This window comes from Taeniopygia guttata, chromosome 1A (assembly GCF_048771995.1).
Source record: "Taeniopygia guttata chromosome 1A, bTaeGut7.mat, whole genome shotgun sequence".
In the NCBI taxonomy this organism is placed as follows: domain Eukaryota; kingdom Metazoa; phylum Chordata; class Aves; order Passeriformes; family Estrildidae; genus Taeniopygia; species Taeniopygia guttata.
Window position 1 is genome coordinate 52,177,663 of NC_133025.1, and position 21,241 is coordinate 52,198,903.

Below are 21,241 nucleotides of genomic sequence, written 5' to 3' on the forward strand. Positions count from 1 at the left end.
TGCCTGCTGACAATTGTACTTGCTACAGGCCTGACTCTGTACCAGCTCACACCCTGCAAGGGGGTGGAGCAGCACTGCCTCAGGTACCATCAACACCTTGCAAACCAACCATGGAGGCAGATGCTGAGCCAGGTTCCCAAATGAGAGCAGCACAGTATCATTTGCCAAACCCATGCAATGAACAACTGTGTATTTTCCTTTGAGGCACATCAACAGCTGGCCCCACTGAAGAAGTGATCTAAGACATCTGCTACCCACATTTGGGGGGGTGCTGAGTCAGTATGAAAGCCACTCACAGCAGTGCTCCTGAGCAACCAAAACTGAAATTCAATTTAGTTGGTCAACCAGATCACTTAATTTCCACAGTGCAGCTGACTAGCAGACAGCAAGCAACCAAATACAAATGTGGACATTTAAGTTTCAGTCAAATTTGGATCCTTGCAATGCAAACATATGTACCCTTCATCCAGGTACATGCACTTTCCAGAAAGGAATTGTAAGGGAAGAGTCTGCCTGTGTTGTTTCAGGTATTGATCCTGACACCTAAATGGCATCATCTCAGGAAAGCAAGGTTATTCCCCTTCTCCATGTATTTTTTTTTCTGGATAGATGCCTTGGCCTGAAATGTTGTTTGGATTCCAGGTATCTTTCGAGGTTCACTGCACACGTGCAAGAACAGAAGGGGCAGTGTCCCATGTTCCCACAGTATGGTAATTACTGTTCCTGAAGGGATCCACCCTTCTTTGGCACTCTACTTAACTCCTACCTTCTCTCAAGCAATCACTCACATGCAGGACAACACAAAAAGCATAAATCTCCCCTCAGCTTCTTCCAAATTTAGGCATTCACTTCACACAAGTCAGAAAACATATCTGGCCTTTTATTACTTTTATTTAAAGACCATAAATCCCTCCCTTCCTTCTCTGGAGGAGCCAACAGGACTTGTTAAGCCTTCTGGTTCCCTCTGCTGCCATAAAAAGGTGCAGAGTTTCCGAATGTGACCAGCTGCTGCACAGAGGCCCTGCTACAGCCTTGGAAAACATCCAGAGTTCACAGAGCTCCTGAGAACCTCCCACAGGTCTGTGCCAGCCTCCCAGAGCTGGGGGACACCGTGCTGGCAGCAAAGGTCACCTCTGAGCAGAGAGGCTTCCAAAGACCCTCCTCTTGGCCCCAGGTCTTTGGAAGCAACTAGGCATCAAAACTGGCTGTGTACACAGTGCACAGGGCTGAAAGCAGTGGTCTGGCTCTGCAACGGAGATCAAGAAGTCAAAGCACTTAAAGCTTTCAGTTTCTACTGGACTTCCATGAGACCATCTTTGAAAAGATCAAAGCCAGGCATCCTACTCACAGAGACAGAGAGCTAGACACCAACAGAGCATCTCCTTACCAGCCTGTTGGCATCCCACACTCACAGCTAAGAAAAAAGGGAGCACAGAGATCCCAGCTCCCCAGAATCTCTGCATGGTTTCCACCTGGCAGAGCCCGGGGTGGTGCAGGGCAGTGAGCCAGGTTGAGCATGTCAGGAGATGTACCATTTCCATATGCAAAGGCAGTACCTACCCCTACTTTACATCTCTTCCAGCTTCCCAAGAGTCAGGGAAAAAGCTCCCACAGTTAGGCAGCTCTTGCTGCACCAAAATGAGAGGCATCAAGCTCCCTCCTTAGATAGTTACAGCTGCATTTGCCACTGGTGCTCTCCTGCGTGAGCAGCGAGGTGACAGCAAGCCTCAACATCCCCAGACTGAAATAGCTGCACAAGTACAAGGTTGGTTGGTACATGCTCCAGGGAGGTGGTGTTTCCCAGCACTACATTTACACATGTAAAACAGAGGCAAATTGGCACTAGCTGACAGCTTATCCAGCACCCTGAGGCAGCAGGACTGCCTCAAATGACTCCCTTGAAGGCATTGGGCAACCTGATGGAAACAACTGTAGAATATTCCCTGTATCTGGATACCATCCTTAAGCTGCCCTTAAAAATGGGTGGCACACCAAAGTAGTGACATACTATGTCTTAATGTCCCCACCGGCCACTGACTTCAAGTGTTACTGACAGCCTCCATCGACAGCTTCTATCAACAGCTTCCATTAACAGCAGTGCTCCAGACACAAAGGCTGCTATCACTGAAAATTGTCTTAGGAGGGAAGTACTGTACAAAAGTTCAAATATAAGATGCTTTCCTCCAACAAGCACACTTCAGGAAGAGAAACTGCAGTAAAACACAGTGATTAACACAAGTATGTACATCTAGGTCAGCTCTCAATAACTTGAGCAGATACCAGGTCACAGACTCATTTGGTGGACGAGTTCTTTCTTTTCCCTTTTTTTTTAAACAGTCATATGGACTTCAGTGGATTTTTTCCCACTCTTCAACCACTAGATCAGCCTGATAATGGATTTACCTAAATGAAACTGAAAACACTTTCTCTCACACTAATGATAAGACTAAGAAAGATCATTGTAGCACACCACTAGATAATAAAAGCAGAAATTTCAGGAAGGTTTACAGTAATACTTGAGGTATGAAACTAAACTGTGCTTTCATCACCAGTTGTGGAGTGTTAGGCTTGGACCTGCTGCTCAAAGTCTACAGACAGGGTAAGGGAAAAATCAGCCAGTATTTCCATCCTTCTCTGTAATTTGAAACCACCGAGACATATCTCAGGGTATAAATCACATAGCTCTATAAATAAAATAAATTACAATTTTGTACTCTTTGGAAGAAAGCTGACACCAAATTCATGTAACAAATCCAAGGAAAAATAAGCCTGGCCCATGGCCCAAGCACATAAGAAGCTCCCCCTTGTTCCCAGGGAGGAAGCTTCGCCATCACCATTAGTTTGCCATTCCCCAGGGGACTTATATCTACAGGTAGTCTACAGTACACGAAATGTCTGTAGACTGTACATAGCACCTCCAGGAAGAGCCAAGTGTTTATTAACAGAAAGTGCTACCAGCAAAACTCCTACAAATCCCTGTGAAAGGCTGAACTCCTCTTTCCAGGTAAATAAATGGGAAACCTTCCCAGTCAGTGCCAGTCCCAAGCTCACAGCACACAGATACCCACAAGTGTTTCTCTCTGCTACTTGCAGCATCCCATTTTTTAAACACTCACTGTCACTTGTATGACCTGAAGTATATGACCTCTCCCTGCACAGCCTTTTTTAAACAAAAGTTGCTACATACATATTTAAATGCAAGTAATCCGCTACCAGAAAAATACTTAGTTTTGTATAAGCCAATTATCGTCTGTGGTAAAAAGATCAGATAAACAGAGTTTTGAAAGTGTGTGGTTAGAAAATGATTAAATGTATCATTTTGGCTCTTTTCTAACAAATTAAAAGATAAGAGTGATGAATTCTTTCATTTAATATCACTAAATAAATCTTCCAACAGAAAATTGTCACTTAAATTCTCTTCATAAACATTCTATTTAGTTTCAAAGTGAGGGATAAAAGTACATTGTAAAGTACTTTGAGAATTTATTGCCTCTATTCTCTATCCCCCCTCCCACCCACAATACATAGCAAAGTAAGTGGGAAAAACCTGGAATCCACCAGTATAAAACCAGACAGAGCTTTCCCTGCCAAAGACACCAGGATCCTTGGCGGTGCCTATAACCCACCCTGTCCGGAGCCAAAGCAGCAGTTCCTGTAAGCCTCTGTCTTCTGTACATGACATAAGCATGACTATTCAGGGATTTCACAAGCAATATGAATGAGCACAAGCAGACCAATTTATCAAAATCCTTGGAAAATGGGAAGTTGCATTTCTTACCTTGTTTCTAAGAAAATGAGTTTTACATGGTGGCACATGCCTGCCTGTTCCTCCACCATCCCCCAGCAAGCTTCCAGCTCAGGGGCAGATTTCCACCCACTCTGGACAACAACTACAGCACTAGGGATGGCCACTGACAACTCCAAGTGTTACGGAAACTTAGAGATTTAGGAGAGATTACATCATTTTCCCCCATGGAAATGAAGGCTGGCAGCAAGCTGAACTTTTGTCAGGCATTGGAGAATAACACAGGACTGTGTTGAATGATACAAAGATACAAACAGCATTCATCAACTCAGCCCAAACATCCAGCCACACTCCACCTCTGGGCTTTGGCCACAATTGAATAAAATACAGAGACTACTCATTGTCTGATCAGCCCACCCTGCCTCACGGCTTGCTCTGCCTTTCCCCAGGGTCTCCTCCCCACACCATGCCTGGATATCCCAAAAGGGGCCACCAGCTGCTTTTCTCAGTGAGATCAAACCTTTCCCTGAGGGTACAGCACCCAGCCAAGCACCACCAGCCTCTCAGACAAATCCATCAGTGATATCAGAAAGATGACAGAACTCCACCAACACCTCACTCCCGTTATCCACAATCCCATGGGGAAACACACGCACGCAAAGCCTTGAAGGGCACAGTCCCTCCATGGCAATTTTCCCCCAGGTCAGTCCCCACAGTTGCCACAAAACGTGTTTAAGAAAGCAGAGCAGCAGAAAGCCTCTGGAACACCACTACATGATGAACAGGGAAACCCACTGCCATCATGAGACATTTTTTTATTTTTCTGTGGATAATACCAAAAGAGTGGAAGAGTGGGGACAAACTCCTTGGATGAAGGAAGTTGAGCTCAAATGCCCTACATCCACTTTTAACAGAAATTGTTTGCAGCACTTAATGGCAAGAAAGCCACAATTAATTGTGTTACAGTATCAGTAAACACACTGGTCACATCATTAGAGCCCATTATTTTTCCCTCCAAGAAATTACATTACTCCATTATTGATGCAACAATCCAGTGTAATGAAGTGGTGCTTTGCATCCTTCTTTCTGCTTTACACCAAGTTCACAGTGCTATAGCCCGGATACTAAATTTAGTAAGGGTTGTTTTGGTTGGTTGGTTTGTTTGGTGTTTTTTTTCCAGTAGGTCAAAAATTCCAGTTAACAGCCTAAAAAACAGCTGCAGAAGAAGTTAAAACACCTGTCCCTAATCAACTGTGAAAGCTTGGGTTTCTACTTGATACAACTCAAAATTGCAGCTATTTCTAAATACTCTGCTTCAACAGTGAATATTTTTACCTCATATTTTTACTTGGACAGACTATTTTCAGAAAGGCATTCGAGAGAGATTATGCCAGAAAGCAGTAAAATAGCAAGCAAGCTGCTTATGTAAATACTGAACTTCTTTCAACTTAAGGGCAAAGAAAAGGAGCAGTACCCAGAAGGTCACCACTCCTAATAAAGAGAGCGCATATGAAACACAGGGAAGGAAGAGTTGCCCATGTCAAAATGGCAAAAGAAAACCTGGAGAAGTGATCGTGAAAGGAGCTCAGAACAGTAGAACATTCAGTCCTGAGGCTCTTGCTCATTCACAGGATCACTGAAAGCAATAAAGGTTATTCCTGTGCTACTGCAGGAAGCAGCCTCAGTTTGCAGTGCCCATCAGCAGCGAATGGCTCTGCAGCACAAAGGGCAGCAACACCCACATTGCACATCTTGTGCAATGCCCACAAAGGCTGTCCAAGCAAAGCTTTGACTAAAATACAAACCAGTACTTCCTCTGCAATTATTAATATAGGATTAATATAATCTTTAGAAAGAGTACCCATGTGTATAACCCCAGAACGTTGTTTCCCAGCCACTCCTTTGCAATTATACAGTTCCACAAACCCCTGCTATGCTGGGAAAAGAAGAAGGCTCTTTAGAGTAACTTTAAAATTACTTTTTCAGTCTTGCATCCTGGCTCTCTGCAAAAAATTCAGCAGTTGCTCAAGTTCCCACTTTGCCACTCAGTCCCTTGCATGGTGCAATCACAGAATCCCAAGGTGCCTTCTTTCTGGACCAAATAACACCACTGTGGTTGACTATCACTGTACAGAAACAGCCCCTGTGGGCCCCCTCCCAAATTTCATTATCTTTTCTGCTCTTTGTTCTGTTCTTTCTCTTTCTGGAAATCAGGCTATGAAACTGAACTAATTACTCCAGGCTCAGAGGATGTTTTACGTGGTGTGCTGAATTGTTTTAATTTTTCCTTATGCCATGGCCAACATTTGTGTTTAAGTATCAACAACTTTTTCTGCATATCAGTGCAAAGCCAACAGCACTGCAAACCTCTAAAGGAAGAAAGAACAGAACTCACCCCAATGATGCCTTCTCAAGTCACAGTCAAGGGGTGAAGTAAACATGTCCTCATTTTCTTAACACCTCTTCCCTCTAAGTGCTGTCCTTGCCCCAAAAAAAGGAGGTTTCCCAGGGACTCACCCAACTCAGACCTTACCAGACCAGAAAATGTGTAAATCCCAATGCTAAAGATCCCCGTGTCTGCATTCCACCCTCTCACTCCAGACAGCAATGTCTTACCAGCACTGTCAGAAGTATGCAACATGGAATGCACAAGCAGTCAATGCTACAGGTTTGTCTCTGCCCAGCAGCCAGCTTTGTAGCCAGTTTTCCAGTTCAGGTATGTTTGCACTGTTTGCATAAGAAGCACTTATTAAGCAGGCAGCAGCAGCCTGGTTCCAGGTAAACTTCCAGGGAGTCTCAAAACACAGCCCTAGGCTGGGCAAATCAGAGCCATCTGGTCTCAGGCTGACAAAGATGGTGGACAAGGTCCCATCCAAAGGAAAACCTTTCCTTGCCTCCTCAGTAGGGGAAAGAAGTCACCTGCAACAGTGGCTAACACCTGAGCATCCAGCCCCAAACCTCAGAAAACACTTTGTGACTCACCAGCTCCTGCCTCACACAGCCTGTAATTAGAACATCACCAGCCCTGATAAGGCAGTGTTCTCCCACCCATCTGATAACTTGAGTCCCTCCACAACCTCAAGGTTTATCTTGTGCCCTTCTCTCTCCATGACCTCCCTGGTCAGAGGAGGCAGAGGCAGCAGACATCATCATCCCCATCTGCTCTGGAGGTTTGAGGGCTCTCATCACCACAGGTCTCCTTACAAAACCTGCCAATTATCCCACGCATAGGCAGTTTCTGTGTGCTGAAAAGAGGTGACAGCCCATATATCCTTCCTGAAGATCAATTAGACTATCTGTACCCTTAAGAAAGAATGAGTTTTGGCTAGGCTGTTTTTCTCTTGTTGTATTTAATCTTGCTTTAGAAGTGTTCAGCCACCACAGCCTAACCACTGATGCATGTCAGACTGGCAGTGTCACCAACTCACTTATCTTGGCTCCCAGCATTCTGCTGCAAAAACATTGCTGCCTAAGCTCATCCTTTATATTACACATGTGTTTATGCCATTCCTTCATTTGAGCCTGTGAAATATTTCAAACTACTCCTCCTTGTCTTACCCATCCTCTACCAAACATGCTCTTCAAGATGGAAGCAAGGCATCATATGCATTCCCAGAGACAGGTATTTTTCATTAAAAAGAATGCACATTGCTGGTGTCTGAGCCTGCATTCAGTCAGCTTGCAAAACTGTTTTTATTCTCCAGAAACAGTTGATGCACAAGGCAATTCTTTTCTGAGCACACTGGTATAAGGAAGAATTAGTTAATAGGTAAAGCACAACAGCAAAGCAACAGCAGGTCCTAACTACGGAGGGACAGCTGTGCTTGGGGTTGGGGTTTTTTCCATGCTAGGAGAATTGCGTATTTTGAAACTCTTCCTCCTCCTTACTGAGAGCATGCCAGATAATTAAACTGAACCTCTTATTTTAAAAATCTAATTTACTTTTGAAAACCTACACTGCTGGACTATTTTTAGAATTTTTCTTATGTGGGCCAGCAGAAATAGGCTACAGCCAGGTAGCACAAGGCCTCACAGGCTGTGCAATCTTCATGCTGCACACCATTAATCAGTGAAACAATGGGAAAAAATACTTTCAAATTAGGAATAAGTATCTGCAGTGAGGTACTGATACTCACGTTCAGTTTTGGAAAAGCTCATCTTAAGCAAAACTAAACCTGTGCCTACAGCTTTGACTGAGGAGTTCCAATCTTAATTCTTTCATTTGTTAGCAAACACAAGAGCTGATCTTGGTATTTGCCAGGGTGTTCTTACCACCAAAATCAGTGGGAATGTTGCCCAAACAAGGACTACAGGATTGGGTTTAGCACTACCTTTGGAACAGCTTGTATCACACAGCACCTTGCACAAGACATGCACTAGCGAAGTTAAATAACACAAGTAGCACAGGAATACATCTTCTGAAGTACTGAGTTTTGTGACCCTTATTTTATAAGCATCTAGGGAAATAACAGCATGAGAGGTACATGTGCCTAGCCCCTAGCAGCTGTCTCTGCTATATGGCAACCCAGAGCAAAATCATCTACCTGCTTAGACTTACAGTGAATGATTCAGTGAAACTAATTTCTGAGATATGCTGGCATGCAAAGAAATGCCCCTCTATTACAGAAAAAAAAAAAAATCTTCTTAGCATTCTCCACAAAAAAAGCATCTCAGTGGGTAGCCAAAATGACTCTGACCTCTGAAATCTCTCTCATTTCTGCTGGCAGCACTTCCCACTGAAGGTCTGGGAGTGCAGCATCCACCCCCAGACATCTGGCCCACCTCCCCAGTGGCAGCTTGCCTCATTCACTGCTTAGAGGTGACAGAGAACTGAAGATGCTTCATCTGGGGCAAAGGACCTGCAATCTGGGGAGCACACATGGCCCACAGCACCACAACCTCTATTTTTCCAAATTCCTGCTGGGTAACATCCTAGAGAGAGGCTTCCAAGATTTGCTTAGCTCTTTGCAAGAAAAGTCCAACCTTCCCTGACTGTAGCAACTCAATCACAGCCAAACACAACACATAAGCAAAAGGCACTACAGCCCAACAGTGTTTATCCAAAATTACCACAGGGCCAGAGAAACTGCAAAACACTACGGGATGCAAAGTTTCCTTCAATTATTTAACTGCCTCAAAAATGCAAATACATTCAACACACCTCTTCTGCAACCCCAGCCCCACTCACTTCCCCCACCTGGGAGAAATATTTCGTAGCAGTGCAATTTATAAACAGGGTGGTTTTATGAATTTTAAAGCCTCAGCTCTTGCAGGTCCAGGTGCTACTCCACAGCACTTGAGGACAGAAATATGGTCCTTGAAGAGGCCTCTTCTCTAATCTTTCCAGGGGCTCCTGTTCTCCTGCTCACTCACCAGCCTGTCCCAAGCCCTTTATGGCTGTGTGAAGTCCATGTGCTGTTCACATGAGCGAGGTCTATGCACGTAAGAGCTCTGGAAAAGCTACGTAAGGCTGTGAATTTGCTGACCCAGAAGTATTACCAGTCCCTGGCGGCTCAGCTGCAAGGCCTTGGTGTGCTCCTATCTCCTGGCGAGCATCCCGCTGCCTCCCACACACCCTGCAGCACTGATCCCGCCTGCCCTTTCGCTTTCAGCTGCCTCAAAGCCCCACAGCAAGAGCTTTACCTGCCTCCTGCGCTTCCATGCATCCTTGGGACGATCCCACTATCAACGCCTGAAGCACCATGGCAGGAAGAGCCCAGTCCCCAGGGGTCACGGCAGCCAAGCCCCCATCCCAGCAAGCACCAACATCCCAGCAGCCACACACCGCTGCCCACAGGGATTTACACCAGCTCCAACACTGCTTTTAAACGGCCTGGAACCAGCTGGGGGGAACAAGTCCTTCTTCCCTTATCCACCTCTGTCAGCTTGATTCATCTGGCACACAATCACCTGTCCTGAGGTCTCCTGGTACATGGGGTCTAATTTTTGTCCTGCTCCTTATTATCAATCCAGTATCGTTTAAACCAAATCAAAGACTTCGATTTCTTTTCCTTATCAGTGATGAGCCAAGAGAATCCTTGTGGGAAACTTCAAGTCTCTTGAGCTTCTTTAACCCCCCAGCTGGTCCACATGCTTACCACTGGATACCCTCTTATAATACTATATAGCCTCTTGGGCTGTTTCCAGGAACAATTACAGCAAGAAAAGGGTACTGTGCTTCCTATGAACTCAGCCTAGGAAAGAGAATGTAATACCATCAAGATCACAGGCACTCCTTCAGTGGAGCCTAAGAAAATGGTCTTGTCCCATAAACCACACTGTAGAACTTTCTTCTTACCCACAAACTGCCAGAGTAAGGAAATGTGATGATGCAAGAGCATCAGCACATCAGGTTAAATTAAAGTAACTGAGAAAAGCCTCAGCAAGGTGTCAGCGTGCCTGTGCCCCAGCCATGCTGCTGAACCGATGCACACCAACAGTGGCTCTTCTTCAGCCGCTCCCAGGAACACGTCCCTCACTCCTGCTGTCAGAACCAGCCTACAGCTCCCTTCTTATGGGCTCATTTCACCTGATCAGTGCTCTCCTCTCTTCTGTTTTTCCCCAAGAGAGAAATGCAGCCCTACTGAAAACAAAAGGAATAACTAGACATCAGATTTTATCTTCTCACATCCTTTAATAGTAGGATAACAATACTACTTTCTGGGAAAATGGGAAGCTTATGCACTGCCAGACAAATGTGGCCACTAATAGAAACTCTTTGTTGTAGGAAACCCCTGAAAGCAAGGGCAGACCAAGAACCAACCACATGTGACCATATGGCTGGCACAGTCCTTCACAATGTCTGTGTTTTTTTCAGGCTGCCTAACTGAACACTTCTGGCAAAGTAACCAGAGGTTAATAAACTGACCATGCAAGCTCTGGGGTAATTTTCACTTTATGTCTTTTGAAATCTTTAAAATACTTATCAGGTACATGAAAATTTTAATTATAGATTTCTACAGAGATGGTGCAGTATGTTGCTTTTGGTCAGCAAGTAAACAAGGACAAGAGCAAAGAAAGAAAACAGTCCCTACTTCTTTCTTATGCCTTGCTAAAGCCTCCTATATCTTGGACAAAGGAAGGCAGCCTGCAGACAGAGCCATGGGCAGGAGTGCTGGCCCAAAGGGACTGGCAGGAAGGCACCCCTGCCAGAGCTGGCCATGATGGCCCAGCCTGGGAAACTGAGGCAGCAGGAATCTCCAGACTGGGAGGAGACATGGAAAGTGAACAGGCACTGATGTGATCCACCATGCACCAAGCCCCCACGAGTACACAGAATGCCAATATGAGATGTGAGAATGCCAGCCTCATTGCAGGGCTGCAACAACCAGGGACAGGAACTGTGGCAGTGCTGCTGCTCATCACACTCTCTGCAAGGAAACACAGCCTGGCAATGAACTCCCTCATCCATCCCATCCTTGCTTTTCCTGTACATCCTTTGCTGGGCCAGCAACAGAAGTATTTTGCATGAAAGCTGCTAATTTCAGCAAACCACCTGAAAGGAGCCCCCCCCTTCTTTCTGCACTACACATTAGCCAGAGGAAATTATTCCAGACAGAGGACTTAATTCCAAACACCCATATGCTACAGGAAACAGCTCTCTCCCCCTCTGGTGTTATCTCATTGAGCAGGCCTTTCTTCTTTCACATCTGCTTTAGGGGAAAGGTGAGGGGAAGATCATAAAGCTTTTTTCCTAACTTCTGAGATAGGAGAACTCAACCCCTAACCAGGACAGGAGAGAAAGGATTCAGGCTGTAGATGCTCCCAGCCACTGCACTACCGGGTATTTACTCTGGACAGCATGGAAGGTTTGTGACTGACAACCAGCTGTGTGGTATGACACACACTGCAGAAACACCAACACACTAAGAGTGGTGTCTTTTTCATTTTTATTAACTTTGAGCAGCAGAAGAGAGAGCATTTGCAGTAGCACTAGGAAAAGGTGCAAAGTTGTCCCATAAGGTTCACCTGCACCTTATGTCATAAGCTCACAGGATGGCTGAAAAACTACATTAAGCCTGTCAGCACTCAGCAAAAAAGCCAGGAACCCAATATACTGCTAAAACTATACTGTTATTCCCTAGCACACTCCTTGTATACACAATTACATTTCCCAATCATCATTCCAAAACCTCATTTACATCAGAAACTAAGTAATGTAGATGCAGCCTGAAAACTCCCCAGCGTGGCCAAGGCTATAAATGCTATTAAGGTACTTTCCAACATGACAAAAGGAATAATCATATTGGCAAACATAAGCTTTATGATTATCCTGGGTGCTTCCGGTACAACCATTTCAGGGATTTTTTTTTTTAATGTTAGACTCATAACTGAAACAAATTACATGAATCAAAACATCCAGAGGGGAAACAAACCTTCATCGCCCAGTGAGTGAAACCTCAACTTCCCAATGGGTCTCTATTTCCCAGTCCTACCACTGCTCCCTTCTCAAGGTGTGCTCTCAAGACAACAGAGGTCCTCAAGAAGTACATACATGCTGATTATCCTCCTGTCCCACTCCTGCCAACACCACGTGTCAAACCAACCCACCCCACTACAGAGAAGGAGCACGGGTTCCCCACTGCCATCCCAGTTCCCACCAGCATCACTGGCCACAAACCACAAAAAGGCAAAACCTTCTGCCCTTTGTGGACTTTTCCCCCTCCCCACCCTGCCCCGGAATGGACAGGGGACAAATTCACAATTTGTTCTAAGAGAGTGTTGAAGTTTGCTTGGGAGGTTGTCAGGTAAGAGAATCAAGCAAAAATACACATCATTTGTTGCACCACCACTCATGTCAACCTCAAGTGGCCTAGAATAGATGAGAAAAACAAAACAGCAAAGCTCTAAGTATAATATACTGGCACATATAAGAAACTTCAACTATATATTTTTTTTAACTAGCAAACAATTGAAGGATAATGGGGGGTGGAGGGAGAAGGATATTCTTGGGATTACAGTTTAAAATATGGCCAAGAAAATAGCATAAAATTCCATTTTGTGCCCAAATATTCCCCTATCATCTTAGCTGAAATAAGTTTTAAATTGATTTTTACACTGCCCCTAAGGCCATAATGGCATCCTCAATGGTTCAATTACAGCAAAAAGCAGAGAAGTAACAGATAACAGTATGCTCACCAGTAAAAGAAGGGTATGGTCTCTGTGTGCACACATATGTATCAACATTTAAAACCATTTATTGATTTGGTTAAACTGTGCTAATATATTGGTACTGCTCATTTGCTTGGAGTCCCCCTAGTTTGCCTGAATTAGGAGAAGAAGCTGAGGTTAAACTCAGGTTAGTTGACATGTGTCAGCCAAGCCTGACTTAATCATGGGTTTCTAACTAGTTTGATCTTCGTGTCTAAATAATATTAAGAAGAGGAAGAAACCACAGGGTTTGGGTTCTGAATCGCTATTTTTACAAGCTGTACACAAATAGACAAGGCAGAGTTGTGCATGCTGACTCCTCCACAGAAAACCACCCCGTGATTCCCCAGCTCCCTGGTTGTGTACCTCCCACTGAAAGTTCTACCACAAAAACATGGAGACCCCCAAAGACTGAAACAGGAAAAACCAATTTTCTTAACTCTGTATTAATTCAAGTGTAGTCTAATACCATCCATCCTACTGGTGAAAGAGGACCTCCATAATACCAAGCAGGTGACTTTGAGCAACTTGGATCTGCCATCCAAGCTCCCCAGTTAAAACAACATACATGGATTTACTCCAATGATTGCAACTGAATCCAACACCTGGGGAAACTTCCCATTCATCTCAAAGCATTTCTCAGATCTGGCATAAAAGTAAGGGCTTGATGAGCAATAAAGAAACTAAAATAATATAGCTTAAACCACAGAGGTGCCAGCTTTTACTGCCTTTCATTGAGCACGCAGTATTTTTCTCCCCCTGTTCCAAGGGAAATAACACTCCGTGCAACTGTTATAGGATGTAAAACGTGCACTGTGCTGTTCAGATGGAGCTCATAATTGAAACATTTAAGCATCAGTGAAATCCCAAATGTAAAGTTTTTAATTTTCATTCAGCCATGAAGTTAAAATTCTGTGAGGGGGGGGGGGGTGGAAACTACTACCTCAGAGTGCTTTTAAGGTCTATTCTTTCTGATATAGTAATCAGAAAGATAAGCTCAGTCAATACGCCAGCAGTTGCTGCCATACTCCAGTGGCTCGCTGCTGCATTGCCTGCTTTGCCTTTGTCATCCCTGCCCTGTGCCACACATGAGGTTATCAAGGGGCTTATCAAGGACACATGGCCTGCTGCCTGCAACACATGAAAGAGTGCCACTACCTTCATCCACAGGCTTTTGACCCTGCAAGAGTAATGAGCAGGCTCCTCTTGGAGAGTGGGGCTCCCACGGAGGCAACTGTTCAAGCTCAGGCCAAACACACCCAAAAGCAGCCCAGCAGGCTCAAGGGCCCATGGAAAGAACCGGCTCAATCATCTTTGTCTAAAGGCACATGATCATCATTTATAGGAAGGAGAAGGTTATCTTGCAATACTGATCTTATTCAGCAGCTTCCAAGATGACCGAGTATGATATCAGGCTAAAAAAACCTCAGCTGAAACCACTAAACACTCTGCACAACTTCCAGGGAAGCGCTGAAAGGCCGGTTTGTGTCTTGCAGATCCTCAGACCATCTTTCCCAACACTCGTGTTCACAAACTCTGTTGGAGCCATCTTGGACTGCATCATGCACAAACTCATGTTCTTACACACTTGCATCCCATGATCTTCACAGGTTGCCCGTTTCACAGTCTGGATAAACTTAAGGTGTTGAATTTTGCCTGGAAATTTTTCAAAGGTTTGATGTTTGTCTCCCAGAGAGGCACCTCTTCCCCACAAAAACCTGCCTGCAGATATGGTACTGCTACAGAGTCTGCTTTTGCACTGCTTTCCATCCCCCACCTTCACTCAAATCACACTGGCCATGGTACCTCCAGAAGGGACCCCACCACTGCCTCTTGTCCACACCTGCTGGACCAAATCCACTGATTCCAGCGCTTGTGTGTTCACGTGCAACCCAGCTGGGAAACGACACCCCAACTTATTGAGCCTCAAGAGTACAAAACCTGTCTCTTCTCCTGGAGAGGTCAAAGAGATGTGAGAAGTCTACTGTTAAGCTGTGCTATCATGGTGTTTCAAGTACTGAGGACAGAGGAAGGATGAACTTGTGGTTAGGCCACTAGACAGAGATGCAGCTTCCAGCAATCCAAGCCTTCTGCCACAGATGGCCCCAACAGTTTCAAACTGGTCAAATAATCTCCCACACCAGACTTCCCCACCTGTTTTAAGTGCTTGAGAAGGAAACATTTGCAACTAAACATGGAGCACTCAAGACATCAAAATGGTGAGGACTATCAAAACAGGCACATACCTCACTGGTGAAGAAAGAGACTGATGTGTTTAATGGTCTATAATGCCTGGTTAGTTACCTTGAAAGTACTTAAGAGCAGGCAACACACCCTTGGATTAAAACTAAATAAACATTTACAGCCCTAAAAAATGGCTTTTACTGTAAGGAGGCCTGACACTTCTTGTACCTGTAATTCTAAATACATTTAACAGGATGCCAAACTATGTATTATAGGATGTTAAAAAGCAAAACATTATAGACATTTCCATAGAAAGCAGGTAGGCATAGAGAGAGAGACAAAACAAAATGGATAACTTGCTAGGGTCTGATTCAAACATCTTAGAAAAATGCTATTTGCTCAACTCAGGACTGAGCTACCAAGGAGATTTGTGGCAGCTAAAACTACAATAAAATGGAGATGAAAACTCTGTTTTCTGTCCCTAGAAGGGAGATAAATGAGGGTCAGAATGAAGTTCAATTAAATCCACTGAGCTGATACAGAGGGAGTTAGAGTGAGCCGCAAAACAAAATGAAAGGCTCAGTAGGAGCCTGCACAGCCAGTGCTGCAATGTCAGAAACGCAACACAGTGCCATCTGAAACCTACAGCCACGGTAGCAGGACTCGAGTCAAAAAACAGAGGTGGCACTCCTGAGGAAGCCATGCCTGCTTGCACCAGACCAGCACGGGAATAACGCACCGGGATCCTGCGACACAAACCCCCGAGATCAGATGCATTTTGAAGGGTGGTTCAGCAAAGCCTCTGGGGAGGACATCCACTGCTGGAGTAAAACCACCAGAGGAACAGACTAAGCAACATCTATTTACAGCAGAGAGGAGTATCTGTCCCTTTCTTTCGCTCCCCCTTGGCATTCTCCTTTGGGTCCCTTATGGGATAGAAGGTGCCTTAAGACAATAGATAATTAGCTGTAATGCATCCTCAGTGGCTTTAACAACTTAACAAGGCTTATCTGGAGACGTGATCTAGGCTTCCAGTTACCCTTGTTCTCCCGGTTCCCTTCCTCGTCCACACCTCCCTCCCCAGATATTTGCATCTCAGCTTGACAGGTATTTTGAATTAAAGCTTAATAAAAGTGTTCGCATGTGTCTGCGCACGCTTAGGGAAAAGGTATGAAAAAAACACCCTATTTAACTCTGCCCCCCCGAAACACGTCTCGTTCCATCTTCCCTTCCCTGACAGAGGGAGTTGAAATAAGGAACATCAACTTTGGAATGCCACTCTACCAAGGATAACTTATTAAAAATATTAGATTCATCGTTTAAAAAACGAAGGGAAAAAAATGCCCAGGAAGTTGATGCATCACGGTGTTGCATTTGTGTCAAGCTCTGGGTAAACATGCAGCAACATGAATGAAATCTGTCCAGAAAGACTGCATTTCAGCGCCAACCACGCAATCGCTGGCCAAACCACTGCATATGTAACAAAAGTTTGATCTCGCCTGCAAGCGCTCAGCTGCGCTTCTGCCATTTCCTGTGGAAAACTGAAGCTCCGAACCAGTGTCTCTCAGGCAGCCCTCGCCGCCACCCAGCCAGCTGCCCCTGAATTCACGCCCATCACGCCCCGCAGACGGGCGGGCAGCCCCGGCAGAGCCGTGCGGGGGATGCTCGGCAGCTCCCGTCCAGCCCTCCCGCGGCCCGGCCCGGGCACCGCCGTGCAGGGGCAGCCGCGCCGCTCCTCCCTCCCGGCCCCCGGCCCCGGCGGCAGGTGCGGCGGCGGCGGCAGCCCGCCCAGCGCCCGGGGGGGCGGACGGGGCCCGCCCGGCGCAACAGGTGGTCGGTGGCGCCCGGTCCCGCCCGGCGGCCGCACTTACCGCTGGCGTTCTTTCCGCAGATGAGGTGCTGGTAGGGCTGCAGCAAGCCCCAGAGCTCGGGGTCGTTGTTGACCGTCTGCTCCAGCGCCTCCAGGGTGAAGCGGGGCGCCTCGCCGCCCTCCTTCTCCTTCTCGGCCGGGGCGGCGGCGGCGGCCGGGGGGCGGCCGGGCGGCGGGAGCGGGGCGGCGGGACCGGCCAGCACCCGCGCGTGGATGTCGCGGAAGAGGCTCTCGGTGCCGGCGGTGAGGTAGATGGCGGCGTGCTCGTGGATGCGCAGGGCCACGCGGCTGTCCACCATCCAGCGGTAGAACTTGCCCACGGAGAAGGCCAGTCCGCACCGGGCCGACTTGCCGCGGCTGAAGCGGTCGCCGCCGCTGCTGCTCATGTTGTAGAGGGAGAGGGCGCCGAGGGCGGCTGCCGTGCAGCGGGCCGCCAGCGTCCAGCCCAGGACGATCTCCATGGCGCTCCGCACCTCGTGCTTGGTGCACTTGGCGAAGCGGAGGCTCAGTCGCTGCGCCTCCCGAGCGATGCGCACCAGCGCCCGGCTCACCAGCGTCGAGAGCCGCGCCGCCGCATCCCGGCTGCCGGGGCTGGCGGCGCCCGGCGCCCGCGGCTCCCGGCGCGGCGGCGGCGGCAGCAGCAGTGCCTCCACCTCCTCCAGGCTCCAGGGGACCTCCTCAAGGTCGGGCAGGAGCCGGGAGCACTGCTGCCCCGCGCAGTCCAGCACCTCGGAGTCTTCCGCTAGGACGGTGTTGACGGTGTCGAAGCTGTTGTGCCGACTGTGCATGGAGTCAGTTAGGTGCGGCCAGCAGCTTCCTCCATAGGGGTACGCGGGGTGCGAATCCGAGCAGCACAGCGACAAGTTGGAGGAGCGCACAGAGTCCGCCGCACCACCATACCCGGAGTCCAGCGTCAGGTCTTCCAGCGTCCTCACCGCCGTCTTACCTCTCCGGGCCATCGCCGCACTTCATGCTGCACCCGAGGGACCCGGGCGGGGAGCGGCTCACGGGAACGCGGGGGGAGAGAGCAGCGGGCGGGCGCGGCGCAACCCGCCGGTCGCTTGGCTTCGCCCCGCTCCGCCAGACGGCAGCGAAGCGGCGGTGCTGCCTGCGCCCTGCTCCTGCTGCCGCCGCCGGCCGAGCCCCGCTGCCGGCCCGGCTCCGGCTCCGGCTCCTGCACTGCGCCGCGCCGCCGGCCCGACACCGCACCGCAGCGCAGCACCGGCCAGCGGGCGCGGGGGCGGGGCCATGCAAAGCGCCGCCGGCTGGCAGCCAATGGGGCGCCCAGAGGGCGGGGGCATGCAAAGCAGCGCGCCCGGCGGCCAATGGGAGCGCGCCCTGCGGCGGCCGCGCCTCCCTTGGCTCCGCGGGGCCGCTCCGCGCCGCGCAGCGCGGGCCGGGAGGGGGCGCGGCCCCGCCGGCCCCGGAGCCGCCCGAGGAGCCGCGGGGCTGCGAGATCCGCGCCGGCGGCGCCCCCGGGGCCGCGACCGTGCGCTGCAAAGCGAAGCCGTGTTAATGCGGTCCTGGCCCCGCCGGCGGCCGGAGGAGTGCGGCCAGCCCTCTGTCCCCACGGCTAGGAACAGCGCGGCTCTGCTGGGTGCATCTACGCCGTTCCCCAGGCGTACGAACTAGAGTCCCGCTCCAGCCCGCACTGGGTTTTCACACCAGCAGTTCCCTGATATTGCTATAAACAAATGACAGGGAGCGCAGGCACTCACACATCTCATCAGTCAAGATGTTTTGAAATCAAGCCGAAACTGCCACGTAAAAATCCCAGCCATCACCCGAGTCAGGAAGAGCAATTTCCAAATAATTAAAACAAGTACAATAAAATCCTTTGACGTCTTGACGTTAACCCATTAAGTATCGTGAAGGCTTTGACAAGTAAGAATTGTACTGGGCTTAGGGCACATTTCCTATGCATAGTAAGATGGAATTTGCAAGACAATTTATCCTCGACTAATGTATTTTAATCTAACATTGGTAGGCTTTAGCTTTATCAGGAATTGCCTGACTAATGTCCCAGGCAGCAGACTGACAATGTATGTGTTTGCATTCTCTGGTTTTGAAGAAATCTTACATCCTTTTAAGCATAAAATAACAGCAAATGTCTATCCCTTTAAGGATAAAAGCCTAGCAAACACATTTCTCTATCATGCCAACAGAGGCAGCCAAAATTCTTGGACAGACAAGGCAAATCATGTAAGAGATTTCCCCATCCAAGCAAGCCTGGCACTTCTTCAACATCAGCTTCCTAGAGGAAAGGCACGAGCACAACTACAGGTAGGTTCACTTGTCAGTCAGTCTGGGGAGAACTAATACACCACTGAAAACACCAAGAGGGAGTTGCTTTCCAAATGAAGTCAAGTGCTGTCAAAAACTGCTTTCTCAGCAGAGTCTTGGCCCTTCCACAAGACGCAGTACGCACAATGGGTTTCCACAGATTTCCCAAGCACCACCATATCCTGATAAAAGGTAGAAGAGCTGAGAACAGGTGCAATCAGAACTTAAGCCACTGTCACAAGTGAAGTAAGATGCTGAGGCCCGCGCTGCTGGCAACAGCCCGTCTTGGGGCTGGCTCACCAAAAATGAGAGCATAGCTCGAGAGTAAAATCCTGTGGACTTTGCAGCAATCCAGCAGTCTATCTGGCACTAGAGCCCTCTGGTGTCTTCACCACCTCAGTGCAGTGGTTGCTCAAAATTCCCCTTTTCATTTGATAGAAGGAAGGCACCACCATGACTAAACCCCTTAAGATTGTTATTTTTCTTACTCCATTCGCCTGACTGTTCCTGTGCTCTCACAGAATGCCACAACAGCGCATGCTGAGCATACAAGAGCAGGTCAAACGCAGGGAAAGTTTGAGTGGGAGGTTTTCTAGTAATTGGTTTGTAGGGTTTCATATAGACAAGGTAGGCATCCAGGGAGGATGGAACAAGAGAAGTGGGTATTTTGCTCACCAGCCTTTGTGAAAAACGGCATGCAGAGGCCAACATCCCCTTTGGGTACTGCATAATTTTTAGGTTACAACATCACATTGAGATGAATAGGATAAATGAGGAGTGGACAGTTGTCTGAGGCACCATGCAGACTCAGGCATTTCTATTGTTGACGCAGAAACAGTTTGGACGTCTAAAGAGATCGGGGGTTTATTTTTTTTTTTTTAAATTCAGAAAGCAAAATACTGGGTCTTACTAGAGATTTTATAGATTCAACCTTGCACATGGCAGTTTGATTCCCAGTCACACTACCAGCTCAAAAGATGTTGCAATACTTGAACACACCAAAGGCATGTCAGCAGCACTAGACTGGTGTAAACTTTTGAAAGTGGTAGTAAGAACTTCTGACTCATTTGTTCAGAAGACTAATTACCTTTCCATTGAAAGGGCTGAAGTTCAAATAAGTTCAGTGTGACCAGGCTGGATCTCCGGTGATCTTTTGGTACCCGAAGAATTTCACCTGTCCAGGTGTGTGGATATACTGGCTGCTGCATCCCAAAGTGAGATTCAGGATTATTTGGAAAGTTCTCCTCAGACAGGATTCTTTAAACCGCCCTCAGAAAATACAGGATCAAACAGTTTGGAGCAAAACACACTCCTGCAACATGTACAGTGCCTGCATGGGATGAACTCTGGAGACAGTCCTTAGCTTTAATCCAGAAAGGGCACCACACCTCTCCTAGCCTGGGAGGAAGGGCAGGTGTCTGCAGCTGCACTCCATTCTGCAAGCCTTACAGCCAGGGTCATTTGCCTATGAGACAAAAACACCCACTGCAGAAAACAAAGTCCCTTTATATGTCAAAGGCTGGGTGGAAACAATTTTCAGCTTGTTGGAGACAGGAACATCAATTATCCTTACAGACAATTCAGACAGGGACTGATTAAGTAACATACCAGGATGACAAGTGCCAGCTAAAACTCTGAAAGAGGAAAACTGAACCACATTTTTAAAAGGTGCTTAGGGCAAATTTAAGTGAATGGGAAGTCGGTATTTTTATGGGGAGAGCACTAAGTGCTGCAATTCTTTCCTTCCCCACCCAGTCAACTGCCTGCAAAAGGCATCTTTTTGACAGCAGTAGGAAAAACCATGACAGCAAACAGGCTGCCAGACAGAGCAGGAATTCACCTAGGAGCAGGCCACTCCGTGTAATTTCTGTATTCAAAATTCAATGTGCTGCACTGCAGTAATAGCTCAGATGAAAAGCAGAATTCGCAGGATCTCCCAGTGTTATCTCCAGCTGCTAGGAACAAGCAGCAAACCTTTAAGAGGTCCTTCTTTATATTGCTGGGGAAGT

General features: G+C 47.6%; 1 protein-coding gene across 5 annotated transcripts in view; it reads right to left on the reverse strand.

The window, feature by feature from the left end:
• ABTB3 (ankyrin repeat and BTB domain containing 3) overlaps positions 1–18,181 on the reverse strand; it is a 164,477-nt gene extending 146,296 nt beyond the window's left edge. For 2 of the 5 annotated variants that reach the window (XM_030263130.4, XM_030263131.4), the window contains exon 1: positions 16,951–18,181. In XM_030263130.4, coding sequence (XP_030118990.4) covers positions 16,951–17,908 — 958 coding nt within the window. In that variant the 5' untranslated portion in view covers positions 17,909–18,181. The remainder of the gene's footprint in view (positions 1–16,950) is intronic. The other 3 variants (XM_032746300.3, XM_030263129.4, XM_030263128.4) reach the window with 2 other exon arrangements.
• Positions 18,182–21,241: the final 3,060 nt, after the last annotated feature.